The sequence below is a fragment of the Schistocerca serialis genome, chromosome 5 (genome assembly GCF_023864345.2).
Source record: "Schistocerca serialis cubense isolate TAMUIC-IGC-003099 chromosome 5, iqSchSeri2.2, whole genome shotgun sequence".
Classification (NCBI taxonomy): Eukaryota; Metazoa; Arthropoda; class Insecta; order Orthoptera; family Acrididae; genus Schistocerca; species Schistocerca serialis.
The window spans coordinates 778168524-778192980 of record NC_064642.1 but is presented as its reverse complement, the minus strand read 5'-3'; the positions used below and the strand labels follow the sequence as shown (position 1 = coordinate 778192980).

General features: G+C 41.7%; 1 protein-coding gene across 1 annotated transcript in view; it reads right to left on the bottom strand.

Moving 5' to 3' along the window:
* LOC126480957 (zwei Ig domain protein zig-8-like) overlaps positions 1–24457 on the bottom strand; it is a 416626-nt gene that overhangs the window by 115530 nt on the left and 276639 nt on the right. Inside the window, exon 3 of the mRNA XM_050104387.1 lies at positions 14912–15122. Within this exon, the coding sequence (XP_049960344.1) occupies positions 14912–15122 (211 nt within the window). The remainder of the gene's footprint in view (positions 1–14911; positions 15123–24457) is intronic.

The window sequence follows — 24457 nt, the reverse complement described above, 5'->3', positions numbered from 1 at the left end:
GAGTAAATTTCAAAAACTGCTGTAAGGCTCCACACTTTACCGTTCCATACTTCATGCCTTCAGAAATAACTTGTGCGTAGATAAAAATACTTATTACAAACAGTTACTGTCGCTGCTGTGCAGTATCGTTTACTCCTCGAAGATGGGAGGACAGTTTATAACGTCAGTTACACCTCAGAAGTAGAGGACTAACGCGTTTGCCGAGTGTGGACATTGGTTCGCATTTACGGTACGTCAATAACTGTATTTTCTAGTAAGTGCTGCGGTGACACTTTCCTTTACAAATGCAAAATAAAGGTCATGAGAGGCATCACTGGTGCCGCAAAATCTTCAGTAAATCTTTCAGAGTCATCCCATTCTTTTCACACAATTATTATCCTAAAGTGGTATTGTATTATCTTCCACCGCCTGTCGAACTTACCCAAATGCAAATGCAGTTCCAGACCGGTCTATTCACTCCATACTTTCGATGCGTACTGATACTACGCACACAAGACAGCGTAGTTCGTGTATAATTCCTACAAGCAGTTTTTAACGCCGTTCCAGCCTCCTTGGAGTCTTAATATACTATTATACAGCATAGCGTACCAATACCCACCTATTCTCAGGTATAGTATATGGCAGAGTTCACGAGATCCCACGCCATATCGTTATGCCAAACTCCTGTCTCTGATGAATGATTATGCGCAAGGAGAAAAAGTTTACTTAAATATTGTCTACAGGCTTGAAGTCGGCCAACAATCCGAGCACTGTAATACTATTTTAAATAATTTGGAGACTATATTGCTGCTGATTTTCCTTTCTCTCTTATATTTATTTGTTCTGTTCATAAAATAACGAAATAACAGTACTTGGTATGCTCTGTACTAATGCAAATGAATTTCAACGTATCCCAATAACGTCATCAAAAGAATATTCCTTTAATAAACCAGAGTATCCCAATTTGTCACAAACTGGCACGCTAAGACGCAAATGCGACTCTCCATTAGACTAGCGGCAGGAAGAATACATTTGCTCATCCTACGTGTTTCTTGCGCCCATGCTTAAAAGTTATAGCAACACCGGCTGCGACCACGTTGACTGGAAGCAGAAATGTCTATTCAATGAGAATAGTTTGCACCTCTGCACCTATGATTTAGGCCTACAACATAGTTACGAATAATATCCAGATGCACTGGCTGCGACTCGCATATTATAAATCAAGAGCAGTGGAAATTATGTGTGCTGCTCTCCTCTTCAGTTGCTCTTGTAGTTGTTTTTGTTTTTCTGCGTTAAGCGAACTGCAAACCTATAAACTCGTTCACCGGATGCAATTCGCTTTTTCAGCCTCACAGGATTCTATTTACATTATGAGTAAATAACATTCATTTCAATATTATATGCCTGAAATCAGTTATGCGAATGTATGCTTTCCTTATCACCAGCTGCATCACATAATACACAAATGAATAGGCGACATAACAGATATTACAAAAGGCGAACATATACAAATAAATTTTTCAGCCTCACAGGATTCTATTTACATTATGAGTAAATAACATTCATTTCAATATTATATGCCTGAAATCAGTTATGCGAATGTATGCTTTCCTTATCACCAGCTGCATCACATAATACACAAATGAATAGGCGACATAACAGATATTACAAAAGGCGAACATATACAAATAAATTTCTCAATCTTTAAATAACATAAACTTTCACATCAGAAACCAAAATCATGCAAAGAAATCTATTGCGATGACCGAAAAATAGTACTGAAACGCAACGATGAAAATTAATCAAGGAAATTGTTGCAGTTTAGTTTTTATTTCAGCTTCTGATAAAATGAAAGATGGAGCAGTTGCAATGAGAACGTGACACCAGGAACAAGAAGTTCTGACTACTAACATCTCGATTATGTGATTCTTAATCTAAACTGTCATTCATTCAACAGAAAGCAAACGCGCGGAAAGTATCATCTACTCTTAATGCTTGCAGTATAACTATTGGTGATGCTTTCTCAACAAAAGTCAAAAGCGCCTGATGAATAATTTTGTCTGTTCTCATACAACAACAAGAAGAGAGTACCCTAGGTCATCCATGGACATTGTAGCACCTAGAAGTGGCCACATTTTGGTCATAGTTTCTTTCATGTTTGTTTCACACAGTCGACGCCTCCATGCTATTACAACATTCACATGAAATTTATCGAAATGTAATTGTCAAAACATAGATGAAGATGAAATCAGATAAGATACTGTGTGAAGAATTAGACAGAGTACTAAAAGACCTAAGTCGAAACAAGACCCTGGGGGTAGACAACATTCCATTAGAACTACTGATAACCTTGGGCGAGAAAGCCATGACAAAATTCTCTATTTGATGAGCAAGATGTATAAGACAGGCAAAATAGCGTCAGATTTCAAGGAGAATATAATAATTACAATCACAAAGAAGACAGGTACTGACAAGTGTGAAATTTGCCGAACTGTCAGTTTAATAAGTTACGGTTGCCAAATACTAACGCGAATTCTTTACAGACGAATGGAAACACTGGAGGAATTCGACGTCGGAGAAAATCAGTTTAGATTCCGTTGAAATATTGGAACACGCGAAGCAATACTGACCCTCCGACTTATCTTAGAATATACGTAAAGGAAAGGTGGAGCTACGTCTCTAGCATTTGTAGACTTAGAGAAAGATTTTGATAATGTTGACTGGTATACTCTCTTTCAAATTATGCAGTTGACAGGAATAAAATACAGGGAGCGAAGGGCTATTTACAGTTTTACAGAAAGCAGATCGTAGTTATAGGAGTCGAGATGCATGAAAGAAAAATTTGGAGTAGGAATTCAAATCCATGGAGGAGAAATAAAAACTTTCACGATTGCGGACGACATTCTAATTCCCTCAGAGACGTCAAAGGACCTGGAAGAGCAGCTGAACGGAATGAACAGTATCTTGGAAGGAGGTATAAAATGAACATCAACAAAAGTAAAACGAGGATAATGGAATGTAGTCGGAATAAATCAGGTGATGCTGAGGGAATCAAATTAGGAAATGAGCCACATAAGGTAGTAGATGAGTTTTTCTTTTTGGGGAGCACACTAACAGATGATGATCGAAGTGGGGAGGATATAAAATGTAGACTAGCTATGGCAAGGAAAGCGTTTCTGAACAAGAGAAATTTGGTAACATCGAGTATAGATTTAAGTGTCAGGAAGTGTTACCTGAAAGTATTTGTATGGAGTGCAGCCGTGTATGGATGTGAATCATGGACGATAACTATTTTAGACAAGAAGAGAATAGAAGATTTCGAAATGTGGTGCTACAGAAGAATGCTGAAGATTAGGTGGATAGATCACGTATTTAATGAGGAGATAGTGAATGGAATTGAGGAAAAGAGGAATTTGTGACACATTTTAACTAAAAGAAGGGATCGGTTGGTAGGACACATTCTGAGGCATCAAGTGATCACCAATTTAGTACTGGATGGAAGCGTGGAGGGTAGAAATCGTAGGGGGAGACCAAGAGATGAATACACTAAACGGATTCAGAAGGATGTGGGTTACAGTAGTTATTAGGAGATGAAGATTCTTCCACAGGAAGTGTAACATGGAGAGCTGCATCAAACCAGTCTCTGGACTGATGACCACAAAAACAACAAGAACAACAACAACAGATAAAACAGATTGCCATGTTAAACATTACGGTGCTTGTGGGTGAACCTGACTCGGTACTCATAGATATTCGTCTTAGAGATATCGTCTTAGAGATTATTGGAAAGGCTTAGCGATACTTTTAGATAAAGCCAGTTATCGTCACATGAGGTTGTCTTCTGATACAACAACTCATTCGGTCATACTTAACAAAGATGTTGAGGATGGCATAATTAGGACACAATTGACGGACAAATACACTTGGAGATTAGACACCTCACTCTCTACATCACCGTCGAATTACTCGAATAAAAGTGAACATTGCTATGGTAACGACTTTATATAAGATGGGGTTGATGAAATAAATTAAACATTTCGAGATCAGACCAAAATCATAACTTCAGCAAATATTGAAGTTTTGAAATCGTCTCTACACAGGTAAATAATGCCAAACACTGATGACTGAATACCTCTTCCAGTCAATTTCAACATTTAGTTTGACTCGAGGTCGTGGTTGGAAGCGTCCGCTACCCAACACTATCGTCGTCACATTCCTGGTGCAATGTAGCATGCGATCTCACTAAGTGACGCCATTAAACAACTACTGGCTTATCGTCAGCTGCTACACTTGTGTGGACTGTATGGTTGCAGAGATTCTTGTGCTCATTTATTTTTTAATGAATTTTTATGTTACTCACCAACTGTAACACCACATAAGCTTTTCACGCAATTTAAGGCCATACAGTCATGGTCCTTTCCAAATATACTTCTGACGAAAAAGAGATTCCGCGGGCTGGAGTGCCAAGTCTTTGTTAATCATGCGTTTCCTGTTTCTGTGGAGATATATCTGTAGCAACTGTCATCCGCTAACAAATGTTTCTTTATATCTAACAGTGAAAATACTATTCTCATAAATTAAACTTGAAAAATTTTCTTAATGTAACGCAATATTTTTTTCTTTAATTTTCATCTTCTATTGCACTCACTTCCGGGTTGAATTTCCAGAAACACTGAAACACGTATTTATTTTCTAACAGAGAAGTCAAATACCAATTGTCATAGATGTAGCAATTAAGCTCCTTCAGAAGCTCTTTCGTAATTACTTCTTTTCAAATCAGGCTTTCACCCACTATTTTACCCCTTTGGTAGTTGAATTTATAAGAATGCTGAAAGACGCATTGTTTTTTATTTTGTTACTGACACACCAAATACCAGTTTTCGTAGCTCTAGCTTCAAAATTCCGTTAATAGTAACACTACATTCAAAAAGCCTTTAATCCCCTATTTCATCCCTGAAGGAGCGGAAATTTGAACAATCCCTTCTTAAACGGTGCCTACACTACAAGATCCACACCCTGTTCGAACTTCAAGTTTCTATCCTTAGCGATTTGGGTTGGGCGATGACGACTCAGTAAAGCTGTCTGACTCTATTTCATCCCCCTAGGAGTTGAATTTGTAATGACACTGTCATGCGTTATTTTATTTCTAACAGGGAAGTCAAATACAAATTTCCAAAGATTTAGATTCAAACATTCCTGCATAACCTAATATTTTCTTTAAAACTTCCATCGGCCGTTTCACCCTCACAGGGATTGCATTTTCAAAAAGAGCGAAACAAGTATTTTTTACTGAGAAGCCATATTAAAATTTTCGTAGGTTTAGCTTTAAAATGCTTTCATAATGAAATGTCTTCATAAAAAAATCTCACCCCCTATTTCACTCCAAAAGAGTTCAGTTTTCAAACACACTCAAATACGTATTATTTTCATGTAACCAAGAATCAAATACCGATGTTCATAGATGTAGCTTTAATAATACTTTAATACTTCTTCAATAATGACACATTTTCGAGAGAATCTTTCACCTACTATTTTATCCCCATACGGTTAGGTATCCAAAACTGCTGAAACATATTTCTTTATTTTTGATCGTGAAGCCAAATACCAATTTTCGTAAGCCTAGCTTCAAAACAGGCTTAATATTTTATTAATTTCATCATTTCTACTTGTGATTTCTGTTTGTTGTGCAATGAGAACAGATAGACCTGTTATGGGCGAAGTAATTCTTTAACTACCAGTTTATGTATATGTCGTAGGGTGGACAGGATGACAGAACAGCGTACACTTTGCGGAATTGCCTTTAATGAAAGTGTCGATGTTCCGATTTTATCGACAACCAGGCCTTCGTATAAGTAGGATAGCTTTGCTTATCCCATGAGGCAATAATTTACAGAAACGAGGCAATTTTACGTAAGGTCGTAGAATTTTCATCCAAAAACTGATAATACTTTTCTTTGTTTCAGTTGGCCGACAGCTATTTCTCTCCTCTTAATGATAGGGTACTCTTACCAGAGATGTAACAAATTCTGTTTGACCCGCACTTATAACAAAATCAGGGTTTACTTCAGAAATTATAGAGGAGCTTTGATGTTGAGACAGTCTAGTTGTTCCCAATAACTTCTCAAACGAGCGCTTGTCTTTGGTGCTGATGTATTTTGTGACATGACACTGCCGAATTATGTTTCCCCCTGAAATAATCGCACCAGCTGTCTTAGGCTTTGTATTCAAAACTTTCCGACAGCAATGAGGCTGCTTTTAGCCATTACTCACTGCCGAACTGCCCTTGTGCTAACCACATGTCTGTTATTTGTAGCCTTTGTAAATCTATCGTACACCATGGAGTCGATCGTTATGTATTTGTCTCAACTCGATCCTCCGCTCCCCCGGGATATCTCTTTTATACTTGGGGTCTTGCGCGCTCGTACGTTGCCGAATAGGGATTAGCACATTCCCGAAAACCGTTATCAGCAATTTTTGTCTGCAAGAGGTCGGTGGAAAATCAAGTCTTCGAACCCAAAAGGTGTAAACCAATTCATGGATTGACATAAAAATGTGTATCCAACTGTCACAAATCCTGCGAACCTCAGAAAAGATAAGAAACGATACCTGTCATTCGGTAAAGCTTTGTAAACTTAGGTTAAATTTGTGCCTCTATTGTACATTACTGACTCCCGCGAAGAGTAAAGCTAACACTACTTATATAACTGTGGCATAAGGCCCTTCAAAAGTTAGCAGTGGTATTCTGAATTTTTAGGCTGTGAATGTTTTTATGACATACTAACTATTATCCATGGCGGCACTTGCATATCAGTAGTTACGATTGGTGATGGTGAATCACTAACCTACTATATATGCAATAACGTCGGGTGCCCTCACGTATCTGCCTGTTCGGTAAGAATTGTTGGTGGTCTGCTCTCCACTCCACACTCCCCCCCCCCCCCTCCGCCCACTCCTTCGCGCCACCTCCCCTAATCGCCCCAACCGCCAGTTGTCCCAACGCACGATGCATCAGCATGCGCAACGTTGCTGCCAAGTAGTGCGCAGAGAGGGTCTTAGGCAGTAGTGTACATCGATGCATCATTCTACTGAAGTAGCTGTACACTGCACAAAGTGTACATTAACCATCAAACAGTTTAGATGTATGGAGTAAACTCACTGACGAGTGTATTAGCATTGCATTCATTACTCTAAAATAATACGTTGCACACCTCAACCAATAGAAGCATTTCCACATGTCCGACACAGATCGTAAATAAACGCATAAATACAATTTTAAAACAGTACATTTTTCCCTAGCTCGCGTAATATTCTTCTAATCTTGTAGTACAAATTTTCTAAAGCAGCCTATGTTCTTTCTCAGGGTTGAAGCAATCTCCATGCCATGTTTCATCGAAAACTGTCCAACGTGTTGGACATGAAAACGTAACAGACAGAGCTACTTTCGAATTTACAATAACACTATGTATAGAAATTTCATTCATGAAATCTTTTTTTTTTTTTTTTTTTTTTTTAGATAATCCCATTTCCATGAAATAGAGCTTGTACGGAGCCCCAACGTATGCGAAAGTTACCTTTGAAAACCTTATGAGAGAGACTAGCGTCTTCAAACAGACGGGTACAACGGTTTACTTAAATCGCGATACTTTTACTTTTGTAATCCGATTTTGATGAATAAAAGCTTACACAGGGTCCAAGCTCTTCTCAAGCCACATGTGAAAACCGCACTAATATTCATCTAGTAATTTTGGAAATTAGCGTATTCAATCAGACAGATAAAATGGGTTAAGACAAAAATATAAATCATGACACCTTTTTCCTCGCTATCCGATTTTGATTAAATAAAAACTGTACCGCGCTCCAAGCTATACTCAAGTGATCTGCAAAACCTCGTCAAAATTTGTCTTGTAGTTTTAGAGATTAGTGTGTTGAAATGAACAAGTACAGAGACAAGGAAGTTATAGGAAATATGTAAATCACGACTTTTTAAATTCGTTATAAGCCCAGAAGATTGAACATGACGTGCCAATACATGTACAGGTAGGTATGGAAAAAGTGATGAGTCTGGGCTTGCAAAAAATGCGTAGTCTCCAGTTTTTATTTACAGTGATGCAAATTGAGGAGTATTCAAAATATATACGTATTGTTTGCGTACTTCTTACAATAATTGAGAAGTCTTTCGCACTCTACCATCATTTTAGAGGGAGACTCCTAACATCATTATTTAGACCTGATATTTAATGGCTTTCCATGTTGAATGTCTAGGTATGCAAAGAGTTCCCATATTTTTAAATACAGATGAGTATAATTTTGGTTTTTGAATGACAACGTTGCCTTATACGTTGAATGCACAACTACCAACCTCACGATTGCAAGAAAATATCTGTACTATACCATTTTAAATAAAAAAATTAAAGTTCTATAGGTAATACATGCTTTCGGCAGATCACCACCAACGTACTGTTGCTATTCAAACTTCAGCCCGTATGTGCATGGAATGAACACAATGAAGAATAACAATAAAGAAATAATATGAGCCTACATGCGTAACTTAAACCTGAAGGGGAAACATGCAACAGACGGCTAGTTGTGTTTTGTAACATAAGCAGATAAGATATATTGCTCCCAAATCACATACCGCTGAGGGTGCAATTCATATAATGCATCTGACAAGCGAGCTGCGTGACAAACATTCAGAACCGCACGAAAATTTGCATAGAATACGAGTATAAACCACTCGTCTACAGTATGAGCAATTTCCATGCAAAATGCTGCGTCTTATTACGAGAGACATTTGAAAAATTACAATTCGACGTCTAAGAGCGGAACCTCAGGAAAACAATGAACAACATATCGAGATAATAGAACAAAAAACAGCAATAACATTACGTTCAAAATGTGGCCACTGTAGGCAACAAAACATTTCGAAACTCTTGATGCATACTTTTTTAAACAAAGTAAGTGAGAAAGAGCGTTAATTGTGTAAGACTACAGTATCAAGTACAACAGGTAAAGTTAGACGATCGTCAATTCATTATCATATTTCAACCTGTGCTATAGATTCAACGTTTGATCAGAAGTATAATCCTATGATACAACATACTTGGCAAAAGGCAGATTCTGACGTTGACATACCAGTATTATAGTCAGTGGTGTTTGACACTGGACGGTTCAATGCCGAATTGATGATGAATGTGAAAAAGGGGCATTAGTCAAATGTACACATTGCAGTGTCCCACCCTGCTGTGAAACGCCACACCCACATTTTGAAAAGTGAATAGCTGTGCAAGACTATCAGATTACCAGAAAAAAAACTTGTTGTTCAGTTAAGGAAAGGAAATACAGCATTACATCAAGACATTCAGATATGTGTGTACTAGATATTATCTGCAATTACACCCACTTATCTGTAGTTTTGTTGTGACGAGCGAAGGTAAGCAAGTAAGCTATTGCATGTGCAGTAACGTGAGCTGCCCTCACGTGAATGTCAGCCTGCGTAAGCACAGCTTGTCAACTGCGCCGCCCCCAACCCCCTTCACCAGTAACCTCATAAATGCACAATGACTAGTCATGCACAGTGTTACTGTTGACTAATATGTTGTGAGGGCATGCACCTACACATCATGCTATCAAGAGAGCTATACATTATACTACTTGTATATTGAGCAATATGGTTAATAGCTTTTAGCATGTTTTATGTTTATTCACATAAATAATTCTTCACTAATGATATAGAGAGCATTATATCAAAGATGATTTGATATCATTGATGACAACTGTGATGCCTACCTTTATTGAGCAATAATCTTAATTATGTTGTAACATGTTCTCTATCTACCTAAATCATTAATTCCACAAAGATCAAACAAGGTTAATTCATACATGTAAATTCACCACCCCCCACCCAACATGTAAATGTAGTGTTCCCCTACATTTTCCTGACAAATTAAAAGTTTTAGTATTATGAATTTAGTGGTGACATAAAATTTAAGATAAAACATAAGAAAGACACAGAAAGACCAAAATTCAAAATATTAATAAGAAACATGTTTTAGTTAGTATATAAAATTAGGTTATTAATCTTAATTAATAATTGCCATAGCTAAAAATCGATTTGTACAAACATAGTGTCATGGTAAATACAATGTAGATATCAATTATACTTATTTCTCATATCTTTGAATAATTGTTTAGGAGTGACTTAGTTATAGATTGCTGTAGCATTAGTTATTATCATACATGGCACTAGAATTATGAGAATAAAAAATTTTTCGAATATCAGTATTATATGGGTCAATTATCGTTCACAGTTTACGACAAATTCAATTGTTTACGTAAGTGAGACTATGTACATGTATAATGATTCCAGTAAACAGATGTCACAATTGAGTATATATAACAATTGAGTATTAAACTAATATATGTGTACTGAGTAAGTGTATACACTCGGTATATTCTAGATTTACAAGCAAAGAATTCTTGTAAATAAGTATGTATAAAAAATTAGTAATTGTTAATTATGGTTCTGTGACATCTGCAACGAAATTCTGTCCTAGAAATGTTCATATTACTGCCAATTATAGCACGTTATTGTAATAGATATAGGCGGACATTACTCTGGGACTGTCATGAAATGAAAGAAATAAACTCATTGTCACACAGTGAACAATCTGCTCCTTGATTAATATTGGAAACTTTGCTCATACCTTGACATGAGAGTCTTTTGTCTTATATCTTAACGAAAATTTAATCATTTTGAACATTAGGAGACACAGATAATTATTGAACTTCACAGAACTGGTGTTAACTGCCTCATTAGGTACTCTACTTTTAATCCCCTACCTACATGTTTAAGCTGCACGCGCTGTTACACAAGCTGTAGACCCATGGGGCTGACATCGTCGCCGCTGGGGGCTCACAATCACATCAAACCGTCGTTAACGTTTTAGAGAGTATTCGGTTTTTTTAGCACTATTCTGTACGTTGGGTTGTAATTCACACGCAGCTATGCAGTAGGTCAAAGTAAACGGCTGTGGGATCTGTCCCACAGGAACTGAAGATCACTTTGTAATAACTGTAACGGAAAAATTCTCCAACGTCACTGCGTCATCACACAACACGGCGTGTTGACAGACGCAGCCACTCGGTCGTCCAGTGACGCCAGTACCTCATAGTTCTGTGCGTCATCCCAGTATCTTTCCACTGGACGGCTGGCCAACATGAAAGCATAGAAATTATGTTTACAGCAGCGTTCGCAACAAAACACTGGCGTGCTGCGCACGCTTTGACACGCATTTCTGTCTGCCTGCACGTAAAAAACACACTCGCTACATGCGCCACTCGGATTGTAGAGTCTTGCAAAAGTATACTGCACGTAGAAATGTTAATGCAACATTTCAGTAACCACGAGTCCTCATTAGAAAACTATTACAGTTGCATAAACAGTCACTTCAATTACCTACTATTCTCTGTTAGCTAAATTCATTGTATTTTAAAATATCACCTTTTTTATGACTGAAACACTTAAACAGCCAGTAGCACTACATGGTCTCACATCCAATAGGATTTTCGGTTCTTTTCTCGTACGATTTCAATCCGTTGCGGTTCTACCCCTTTTTCCACATCTTCTTTTCATGTGTACTTTCAAATAATAACTTTCCAGCGTTTGCACAGTGAAAAGTATAGTGTTACACTCATACATTCCAATTATATCACCTCGTAATGGAATTGATAGATTAAAACTTTGTTACCTCGTTAAAACAATTTCAGAGAGGTCAATGTTATTTCCTATACGATCAAAAAGTTTTTTTTTTAACTGTTTGCAGAAGTCGGTCACGTACATACGCCAGTTAAGCTGAAGTTGATGATAATAATTCCAAAGTATCCAACAGTAACGTATCATCATACAATTCAAACACAGTAACAAGCTTATCACATGCCACAGTTTTCACGAAGTTTTGAGCAATTCGACCTTACGTTTATTCACTTTAAATGATTCTAAAATCACTTAAGCATATCCAGTCCCACGTCATACCTCAGTTTCAGCACAATCACTGCATGACATAATTACGTAGTCACTAATCACTTCCAGTGTCTCAATACTTGCTGCATTAATCACGGTGCTTTCTTGATCTCGTTCGGAAACCAGCGTTTTCGTGTCTTGAATTTCAGGTTTGATTCCATTATGTTTCTTGTAAGCTTGTCTTTGGAATTCATCATCCTCCTGACTAAATGAATGAGTAAGAGCTATTCGCACATTACCAACTTCATTACACAATTTTCTGTCAGCAAGCCCTCATTTTCTTTTGGAAATTTTTGCTTTCCTGGCGATATTTTGGAATTTTTTAACTAATATCTTTATTAGACTCTTTAGTTTCCAGACACGAATTTTCAATTTCTCAAATATTTGTAACAGGATATCATTGGTAACAATACCTATTCCAGCTTCCTGACTATCTAGTGGTTTTGAACTATGCAGTATCGGAATTGGACTAAAAATACCATGATCTTCTGTTACACAGATCTTCGTGTTGTAAACCCCAAGATCATGTTCTGTATTAAATTAATATTCAAGTTGTCCTTCATCATTAACAATATTGCTACACTATTGTCTGTGTCAGCCGTTGTAATAATGATCGCAATAATCACCGTCCATTACAGTTGATGACTGCACTGGTATTTCATAAAGGGACTTTTAATTTAAGATAAGGGGTGATCTGTAAATATTCGATGTGAAGGAAGATAACTTCCCAACAAACATCGCAGACGAATTTTTTAAACTATGACTGGTTATGGTGAATGGAGTTACATTATCTGATCTGTGAATAGTGTACGTAAAGTGTAAGGCATATCTGAGTATGACACACAGAATACACTGTCATAAGTGTAATAAACAAAGCGCATTATTACTACAAATGCCACAGTAAAAGTTAATACAAGTGCTCAGACAGAGTTCTAAATGAACTCCATATCTTACTTAGCTGGATAGTTACATAAGATGCACTGACATGTCAAAGTTAACACAACTATTTGCAATATATATTTCCCCAAATGTATCCATTCCATATTGTCAATCACAGAGTACATCGCTAATACAAGACCGTCGCTGAACTGACACGTGGCGGAAGGTACTAGAGAGCAAGTTGCCATTTAGTGCCACTACAGTTCGCTCGTGTATTTATGCCTTGTGACCACAGTTTCATTAGAATAATCTGTGTATACACACACATATATATATCATTCTAAGAAAATTGTGGTCACCGGTACACAGTTATGAAATTATTTTACAGTAGAAGCAAATATGTTTTCTGGACTCAAACGAGGAAGTCATTGCCAACCGCAAATATAGATATGTAATTTTAATATGACTGTTCTAATTGGTATACAGCTACAAAGCTGTTGTAGCAGGTAGTCGGTAAAATATTTTCTGCAGCAGCAGCAGAATACATAACCATAGAGAGGTAAGACAGTACGCCTAAAAAATACGTGACTTTAACATTACAGACTAATTCAATCGAAAATATAAATAAGAAATTTAAATAAAACAAGGGTAACAGGTATATAATTAAAAAACTTTCTGTGGCAGGTAAACGTTGAAATATTTTCTAGATACAGAAAGAGCATATCTAAACATGTAGAAGTAAACTGCTTAGTCGAAAGGACCAGCATGTCTTTAACACTGCAACTTAAGTCGTCATTCAACATCCTGTTTAAATAGAACGTCTGATGCAAGACAAAATAATCGCACGTTAATACTTATTCACTATATGCTTGCAGCGCAGAAACCTAGTAAGAACTAGATTACACAGTATAGAGCGTCGTATGTAGCTCATTATGTAGGTGACGAAGGAGCCTTCCGCCACTAAGGAAATTAAACATTATTCTTGCAGTGGTGAACACATTACAGGAGGTTATCCACACAAAAAAAGCCTGTTAGATTTTCGACACTCTATGTAGCCTGCGGTCTACGTATGAATGTGGAATCACAGCAACTCTTACAAAGGGAAAACATTAATATCTCAGAACCAAAATAATAACATTCCCCACGACCTAAAGATTTGTTATATGGGGCAGATGCACTTAGCTGAAGATATTTAAAATAGTGATTTTCATTTTGACATTTTAATGTATCTTACGTCAGCTATTCAGTTAAGTAAGACGTGGAGTACATTTGTAGCGTTAACTGGGCACATCTGATAACAATTACTGACAAGTGTGTAATAATAATTCATTCTATGTATTATATTTATGACATTGTGCGCTACTTTTCATAATCTAACATGCTTTACAATTTCTGTACACTACTCACAGATCAGGTGATGACAACTCTGTTTACCGAAACAACTCATCGTAAATGAAGGTTTTACAAATATGATCTTCACTGAGAAGTTGTCTTCCTTCAAGTTGAAATTCACTTGAAGTGAACTTAACACGAACTATTACACTTTAGTTGGTGATACTGTTTTCCATAAGCGACAATCGCTGTACGCACCACTGTCCATTGTTGGCGTCAGCGATATGTACGGGTACTGTTCCGTTACAAGCGATGTAAAAAAAAATGTTCTTCTTCAGGGCTCAAGCTATTTCCATGAAAATTTTCATCGAAGTCGATTCAGCGGTTAAGTCGTGAAAAGGGAGGGAAGGAGGACGCATTTGTGTTATTAGCATTGTTTCGTTCCTATTATATCGCTATTTTGTGTGTTCGCGTTATTAACGTTTCTGTCTTAGATCATGAAATGGTCAGGAGATAGTTCTTCTGGTACGACGCACGGAGTTGAATGCGGATGACTCGTACCACTTCTTCTGGGGCGAGCGGATAAAATACAAATAAGCACATTTTAGCGATGTTCTGAGCGTTCGACGTCACCCACTCCCCGGGTGGGGTACAGAGAGGGTAACTGTTAACTTGGCCACTGCGCAGCGCGGTGGTACTCACCCACGACGGAGAGGTACATGGAGTGTCCGATGGGCGGCGTCGTGCTGACCTGACACTCGTACACGCCAGAGTCCCTGCGCTGTGGGTAGCGGATCTGCAGCATCCAGTCCTCCGTCTGCGGTGAGTGCAGCGATTGGAAGCGCTGGTCGCTCGTGTACGTGTACCGGCCCACGGTCAGCAGGTGGATGTCACGGTGCCGAATCCACGTCACCTGGCGACCAGCAAACACACATACATACTAGCTCTCTCTCTCCATCATGTTCTAAGTTTCTTCACTACATAAAACAAACGTAAAAATGGTTCAAATGGCTCTGAGCACTATGGGACTTAACTTCTGAGGTCATCAGTCCTCTAGAACGTAGAACTACTTAAATCTAACTAACCTAAGGACATCACACACATCCATGCCCGAGGCAGGATTCGAACCTGCGACCGTAGCGGTCGTGCGGTTCCAGACTGCAGCGACTAGAACCGTTCTGCCACCCCGGTCGGCTAAACAAACATACTAATACAAGGAGAGTCAACAGGAAATGTGCATGCTTTGCAGAGTAATTCTGATCAAAAGACTTCAAATGCACATATGCCCTTTCGTTGACCGTATCCGAGATAAAGAGGTGTCAGTCCCATGCATTTCTTCACCAGCACTCTCACACAAATACACTATTGTCCATTAAATTTGCCACACAAAGAAGAAACGCAGATGATAAACGGGTATTCATTGGGCAAATATACACTCCTGGAAATTGAAATAAGAACACCGTGAATTCATTGTCCCAGGAAGGGGAAACTTCATTGACACTATCCTGGGGTCAGATACATCACATGATCACACTGACAGAACCACAGGCACATAGACACAGGCAACAGAGCATGCACAATGTCGGCACTAGTACAGTGTATATCCACCTTTCGCAGCAATGCAGGCTGCTATTCTCCCATGGAGACGATCGTAGAGATGCTGGATGTAGTCCTGTGGAACGGCTTGCCATGCCATTTCCACCTGGCGCCTCAGTTGGACCAGCGTTCGTGCTGGACGTGCAGACCGCGTGAGACGACGCTTCATCCAGTCCCAAACATGCTCAATGGGGGACAGATCCGTAGATCTTGCTGGCCATGGTAGTTGACTTACACCTTCTAGAGCACGTTGGGTGGCACGGGATACATGCGGACGTGCATTGTCCTGTTGGAACAGCAAGTTCCCTTGCCGGTCTAGGAATGGTAGAACGATGGGTTCGATGACGGTTTGGATGTACTGTGCACTATTCAGTGTCCCCTCGACGATCACCAGTGGTGTACGGCCAGTGTAGGAGATCGCTCCCCACACCATGATGCCGGGTGTTGGCCCTGTGTGCCTCGGTCGTATGCAGTCCTGATTGTGGCGCTCACCTGCACGGCGCCAAACACGCATACGACCATCGTTGGCACCAAGGCAGAAGCGACTCTCATCGCTGAAGATGACACGTCTCCATTCGTCCCTCCATTCACGCCTGTCGCGACACCACTGGAGGCGGGCTGCACGATGTTGGGGCGTGAGCGGAAGACGGCCTAACGGTGTGCGGGACCGTAGCCCAGCTTCATGGAGATGGTTGCGAAAGGTCCTCGCCGATACCCCACGAGCAACAGTGTCCCTAATTTGCTGGGAAGTGGCGGTGCGGTCCCCTACGGCACTGCGTAGGATCCTACGGTCTTGGCGTGCATCCGTGCGTCGCTGCGGTCCGGTCCCAGGTCGACGGGCACGTGCACCTTCCGCCGACCACTGGCGACAACATCGATGTACTGTGGAGACCTCACGCCCCACGTGTTGAGCAATTCGGCGGTACGTCCACCCGGCCTCCCGCATGCCCACTATACGCCCTCGCTCAAAGTCCGTCAACTGCACATACGGTTCACGTCCACGCTGTCGCGGCATGCTACCAGTGTTAAAGACTGCGATGGAGCTCCGTATGCCACGGCAAACTGGCTGACACTGACGGCGGCGGTGCACAAATGCTGCGCAGCTAGCGCCATTCGACGGCCAACACCGCGGTTCCTGGTGTGCCCGCTGTGCCGTGCGTGTGATCATTGCTTGTACAGCCCTCTCGCAGTGCCCGGAGCTAGTATGGTGGGTCTGATACACCGGTGTCAATGTGTTCTTTTTCCATGTCCAGGAGTGTATTATACAATAACTGATGTGTAATTACATTTTCACGCAATTTGGGTGCATAGATCCTGAGAAATCAGTACCAAAACAACCATCTCTGGCCATAACATAGGCCTTGAGACGCCTGGGCATTGAGTCAAACAGAGCTTGGGTGGCGTCTACGGGTACATCTCCCCATGGAGCTTCAACACGATACCACAGTTCATCAAGAGTAGTGACTGACGTATTGTGACGAGCCAGTTGCACGGCGACCATTTACCAGACGTTTCTAGTTGGTGAAAGGTCTGAAAAATATGCTGGCTAGGGCAGCAGTCGAACATTTTCTGTATCCAGAAAGGCCCGTACATGACCTGCAACATGCGTTCGTGCATTATCCTGCTCAAACGTAGGGTTTCACAGGGATCGAATGAAGGGTAGAGCCACGAGACGTAACACATCTGAAATGTACCGTCAACTGTTCAAAGTCACGTCAATGCGAACAAGAGGTGACCGAGACGTGTAACCAATGGCACCCCATACCATGACGCTGGGTGATACGCCAGTGTGGCAATGATGAATACACGCTTCCAATGTGCGTTCCCCGCGATGTCGACAAACAAGGATGCGACCATCATGATGCTGTAAACGGAACCTGGATTCATCCGGAAAAATGACGTTTGCCCATTCGTGCATCCAGGTTCGTCTTTGAGTACACCATCGCAGGCGCTCCTGTCTGTGATGCAACGTCAAGGGAAACCGCAGCCATGGTCTCCGAGCTGATAGTCCATGCTGCCGCAAACGTCGTCGAACTGTTCTTGCAGATGGTTGTTGTCTTACAGACGTCCCCATCTGTTGAGTCAGGGATCGAGACGTGGCTGCACGATCCGTTACAGCCATGCGGATAAGATGCTTGTCATCTCGTCCGCTAGTGATACGAGGTCGTTGGGATCCAACACGTCGTTCCGTATTACCCTCCTGAACTCACCGATTCCATATTCTGCTAACAGTCATTGGATCTCGACCAAGGCGAGCAGCAATGTCGCGTACGATAAACCGCAATCGCGATATGCTACAATCCGACTTTTATCAAAGTCGGAAACGTGATGGTACGCATTTCTCCTCCTTACACGATTCATCACAACAACGTTTCACCAGGCATCGCCGGTCAACAGCTGTTTGTGTATGAGAAATCGGTTGGAAACTTCCCTCGTGTCCACAAGTTGTAGGTGTCACCACCGGCGCCAATCCTGTGTGAATGCTCTGAAAAGCTAATCATTTGCATATCACAGCATCTTCTTCCTGTCGGTTTAATTTCGCGGTCTGTAGCACGTCATCTCCATGGTGTAGCAATTTTAAAGGCCAGTAGTGTACAACTGAAGCGACATTAGGCTCCTAGTGTTGTCTTTATTGACCATTTCAGTGCGCACGTCACTTGCGGATGGTGGCATTAGTGACACAGTACCGCACTACCGCACTGAAATGTATGCACTGCGTTGGTCGGCGTCTGTGTAGTCATTTCTTGGCCACCGAGGTCACCCTTCCTTGTACCATTAGATTACAATTTGTGAGTTTGGCCTACGAGCAAAGTCTACAAGCACAGAGTGAACACAGAGGAGGAAATTCTCTCGTATTTTACATACGTGTGCTCAAGTAAAGGACCTTATGAATGAGCCCATATCAGGAACACAGCAGTTTCCTACAAGAGTTACTAAGCGCACTGCGGTTGACAGTGGACTTTTCTAACGCCTTTTGTGAGGACACGTACACCGTTAAACAAAACATTAAAGCCCATTGTTAAATTTACTATAATTTGCATTTCTCCTGTTCCCCATCGTTTTTATTAGTTTTCTAGGAAACTGTTAAGAACGGGGCATACGTTGATTTGACTTTTTTGTAGAGTGACTGATAGTGTTACCCACTGAACTGAAAAATGTAGCTTTCCTCCACACTCACTATGTATAAGATCTCAGGCTTCTAGAGCAAGTGTAGGTTTCAATAACATAATTTTGGGGCTTAGGCCCGGTTATCATGGAAAATCAAAATGTCTAAGTCTCAACCGTGTTCGCAGCTGTCGTCTACAGGACAACTAAATGTTCTATTCTTATTTATTTATAGTTATTAGCATTCCTCATGTAGGGGTGGGCTGGCTTCAGTCAAACTGTGCATCAGCCAAAGGTTACACAATTTGAAAGACATTTTAAGTTACGTAAATGGAGATTATAATAAACGATAAGTTTCTTAAGAAACATTTTGGTGAGCAGTAATTACGACTGGTGCACAAGTGTATGACAATAAATGAACTTATCTTAACAGTCACGTTAGAGGGCAATATTGATGATTTTTTAAAAACTCCATCGATGATTTTGTGATGCAGTTGAAAAAACTCATCTGATGATAGTGCGAACGATGCAATGGTGTAATGGCTATGCATGGTCGTGACGGATGTGGAATATTGAGTATTACAATGGGGCCATGTGGCACCGCAGATAGTGACTAAGATCCAACAAAGTGGAAAGAGGGAGGGGATGATAAATTGGAGCATGGTGTAAGGTTTTGTGTTCTAACTATGAGCAAAAATATTGTAGTATGTCGGGAAAGATTTCATGGTTGGAGAGTGGCAGCTGGTTGAATTTTCAGTGGGAGAAGATGAATAAGGCATCAAGCTGGATGGAAGATGAAATACGGATGCAGCAGGGCAGCGACGTACCTGGATTGACGTTTATGAGTGGAACATTTGGTACCAGGAGTATATTTTGGTATTATGACACTGTATCTGAAGGTGCTCTAAGGGAAGAAGAAACTGTGGGGAGCTGATGAGATGGTGTTGGAGGCGCGTTGGGGTAGGTAAAAGGAGGCGGAAGATGAAATGGAGTGTACGACTTTCCAGAATTTCAAGGGACTTGTAAAATTTTGTGGAGACGAAGAACCAGGTATCATTGGCGTAGCCGATTATGAGGCCGGTTAGGGATTTAAAGGTGACTATAATGGTAGAAGGATGTAGATCCAAGGTGTTGCCTGTTAGTAGATGGTAAGGACTTGTGCATAACACGTTAGTTTTCTGCCGAAGGTTGGACTCCAGTAATGGTCTCCGCCTGTATTCTGTCTCGTTTCGATTGTCCGGTGGCTAGCGACGTCACATTCTGAGATGCCACTGGAGAATACGGAATCGAGATTTTGACTCTATGGTGGGCAGTTACCTGTGGCACTCTGCCAGGTAGTAAGTAGCAACAGTGCATCGGCAGCTGGTACCCTCGGTTATGTTTCCCTACAGTGAGACGTTGAAGACGCACGACTGCAGTTGCGCTCTACCAATACTACGGTTCGTTAGTTTTGATTCACTGCATAAATGTCGAAGTAAATGGTAGGGTGGCCGGTAGTGGTGGTAGCATTCGTAGGGAAATCAACATAAATAAAATTATAATAGATGAAATGTGAGCCTACGTAATCCCTTTGTTTCTTGTTTGTCTGGTTGTTTATTTGCACATTATTAGAACTACACATTATTCAGTGTTGGTTCATTGCGTATTTTATATCTATCCTCAATATATATTGCATTTTATAATAATAAAAATTTGCTGACCACGTACATTCTTTGCATTTATCTATGTGTTGCCAAGTAGACGCAAACACAACGGTACAGGTGAGCCCCTTTAATCAGCCAATATTACTGGATATCCATTGGAACACACTTGCCGGAAAACTGGCACCACTAGGGAAGCCGTACCGTACACTACATGCAGACAAGCTATACACACACCCCACAAAGTGAGATGATCTATGGCCGATCTCCCACTAATATATAACGATCCCAATAGTTCTAGGAATGCAGCGGCTGCAGCAAACCGGGATGCATCGCCATCGCGTGTCACGATAATGATGCATGATACCCACACTAACAAACCCAACCTTACATGAACTATCACAGCTAGTAAGTCACTACTGCTCGCACTACCAATCCCACTGTCGCAGAAGCTTTTTTCCCTCGACACGAGCCTTTGCACGTTTTTCCCTTTGCTCTTCAAATCGCTACCCTCATTCGCGTTTCATCCACATTCTATCACTTGAAGGACCGTGTTAATGCGTAGTCTTACCCAGACGCACGGACAACATCACATCCCATTATCCTGTGATCCACCTATAAGATAACTAACATGTTGACGGAGGTGACAGTAGAACTTCTGGTTTGGTCACCACGTTGGTGCGGGCGTGGAGGAGCCCCATCTGTATTAAAAAAAGCCGTCAGGGAGACATAAATCAGCATGATTGCCTTTATTGTAGCTTTGTTTTTTATAAATACACTCCTGGAAATTGAAATAAGAACACCGTGAATTCATTGTCCCAGGAAGGGGAAACTTTATTGACACATTCCTGGGGTCAGATACATCACATGATCACACTGACAGAACCACAGGCACATAGACACACGCAACAGAGCATGCACAATGTCGGCACTAGTACAGTGTATATCCACCTTTCGCAGCAATGCAGGCTGCTATTCTCCCATGGAGACGATCGTAGAGATGCTGGATGTAGTCGTGTGGAACGGCTTGCCATGCCATTTCCACCTGGCGCCTCAGTTGGACCAGCGTTCGTGCTGGACGTGCAGACCGCGTGAGACGACGCTTCATCCAATCCCAAACATGCTCAATGGGGGACAGATCCGGAGATCTTGCTGGCCAGGGTAGTTGACTTACACCTTCTAGAGCATGTTGGGTGGCACGGGATACATGCGGACGTGCATTGTCCTGTTGGAACAGCAAGTTCCCTTGCCGGCCTAGGAATGGTAGAACGATGGGTTCGATGACGGTTTGGATGTACCGTGCACTATTCAGTGTCCCCTCGACGATCACCAGTGGTGTACGGCCAGTGTAGGAGATCGCTCCCCACACCATGATGCCGGGTGTTGGCCCTGTGTGCCTCGGTCGTATGCAGTCCTGATTGTGGCGCTCACCTGCACGGCGCCAAACACGCATACGACCATCATTGGCACCAAGGCAGAAGCGACTCTCATCGCTGAAGACGACACGTCTCCATTCGTCCCTCCATTCACGCCTGTCGCGACACCACTGGAGGCGGGCTGCACGATGTTGGGGCGTGAGCGGAAGACGGCCTAACGGTGTGCGGGACCGTAGCCCAGCTTCATGGAGACGGTTGCGAATGGTCCTCGCCGATACCCCACGAGCAACAGTGTCCCTAATTTGCTGGGAAGTGGCGGTGCGGTCCCCTACGGCACTGCGTAGGATCCTACGGTCTTGGCGTGCATCCGTGCGTCGCTGCGGTCCGGTCCCAGGTCGACGGGCACGTGCACCTTCCGCCGACCACTGGCGACAACATCGATGTACTGTGGAGACCTCACGCCCCACGTGTTGAGCAATTCGGCGGTACGTCCACCCGGCCTCCCGCATGTCCACTATACGCCCTCGCTCAAAGTCCGTCAACTGCACATACGGTTCACGTCCACACTGTCGCGGCATGCTACCAGTGTTAAAGACTGCGATGGAGCTCCGTATGCCACGGCAAACTGGCTGACACTGACGGCGGCGGTGCACAAATGCTGCGCAGCTAGCGCCATTCGACGGCCAACACCGCGGTTCCTGGTGTGTCCGCTGTGCCGTGCGTGTGATCATTGCTTGTACATCCCTCTCGCAGTGTCCGGAGCAAGTATGGTGGGTCTGACACACCGGTGTCAATGTGTTCGTTTTTCCATTTCCAGGAGTGTATATGAATAGCGTTATGACTTTTTTGAATGGCCCCATGTGTTTTTTATCCGGTAAATCATTTCCTCTCCTAAAGACCTATTCAAAAATGTATCTCACTGTACCATTCACTGAAACACAACGTTATTAATTACATAACACAACATTGACGTTGACGTTCATAGCGCTTAGTGCAGGTAATCGATGTAATGGAACACATACCCGTGCTGACGTTGACAGAGGACAAATATAAACATAATAGAGTAGAATGTACACCAAAGAAAAGAATGTAGAAATGCTACTCATCTATGGGGAATGTAACTTAGCTGAACTGTAATTACAATACTGTTTTCTTACGTGTGGGTACATTTAGTACAGTAGTTCTGTCATTTTAAATACTGGCTCTGAGCACTATGGGACTTAACATCTGTGGTCATCAGTCCCCTAGAACTTAGAACTACTTAAACCTAACTAACCTAAGGACATCCGACACATCCATGCCCGAGGGAGGATTCGAACCTGCGACCGTAGCAGTCGCGCGGGTCCGGACTGCGCGCCTAGAACCGCTAGACCACCGCGTAAATACTGTTGTGTAGAGTAGTCATACAGTAAAGGCTGTCCTTCCTACAAACTGCATCGACATAGCATTTCTTTCATTGTTGTTGTTGTTGTTGTTGTTGTTGAAGGTAGGCGAAATGCTACGCAGGCAGCGGACCTGTACAGAGAGCTATATCCTGATAAGAACGCGCCTTCCTGGTGGATGATATCTCGTCTTAATGCATCACGCTTCAGGAAATGGGAAGTTTCAACCAACTTCAACGCAATCGTCGTAGCACTCGCACAGACGAAGCTGCCGAAGTTACTGTTCTCGCGTCCGTTGCTATGAACCCACATGTGTGCTCACGACAGCTTGAACACGAGATTGGCAGTTGTAAGACCAGTGTACATCGTATTCTTATACATCACCGGTTCCATCCTTACTATGTACACCTACATCAAGAATTGCATGGAAATGATTTCCAGAAGCGTGTATAGTTCTGTCAGTGGGCACAGCAACAAATTCTCGCCAACCCGAACTTCTTCTCCAATTTTCTATTTATCGATGAATGTCCCTTCTCAAACAAAGGACAGGTAAATACAAGAAACATGCTTTATTGGCACAGCGACAACCCACGATGACTTAGACAAGTGGAACATGAGCGTCACTGGAGACTTAACGTCTGATGATGGATGGGTGGTACTGCAATTATTTTCCCTTATATCATTAATGGTAGTCTAAACAGCACAGCGTATGCCAACTTCCGCAGACGAATTTTTCCTCCTCTTCTGGATAAAGTGCCACTAAGAACCAGAGAGCTTATGTGGTATCAACACGATGGATGTCCAGCACATAACGCCTTTCGTGCACGTCGTGTTCTGAACCGAAGGTATCCTGCCAGATGGATTGGCCGAGAAGGAACAGTTGCTTGGCCTGCTAGATCTCCTGATTTAAATCCTCTGGACGCTTTTCTTTAGGGATGCATTAAAGACGTTGTCTATCGCGATATTCCAACAAATCCAGAGGACCTTCAGGAACGTATCGTGCTTGCTTGCAATTTTCTTCAGCAGGCATCACTGGAAGCTGTAAATAATTCTTTCATTCAACTAGTGCACCAGTGTATCGGTGCCCAGGCTCATCACTTTGAGCACCTTTGAATGTTCTACTCCTGGACAATGGTACAGGAGAGACAA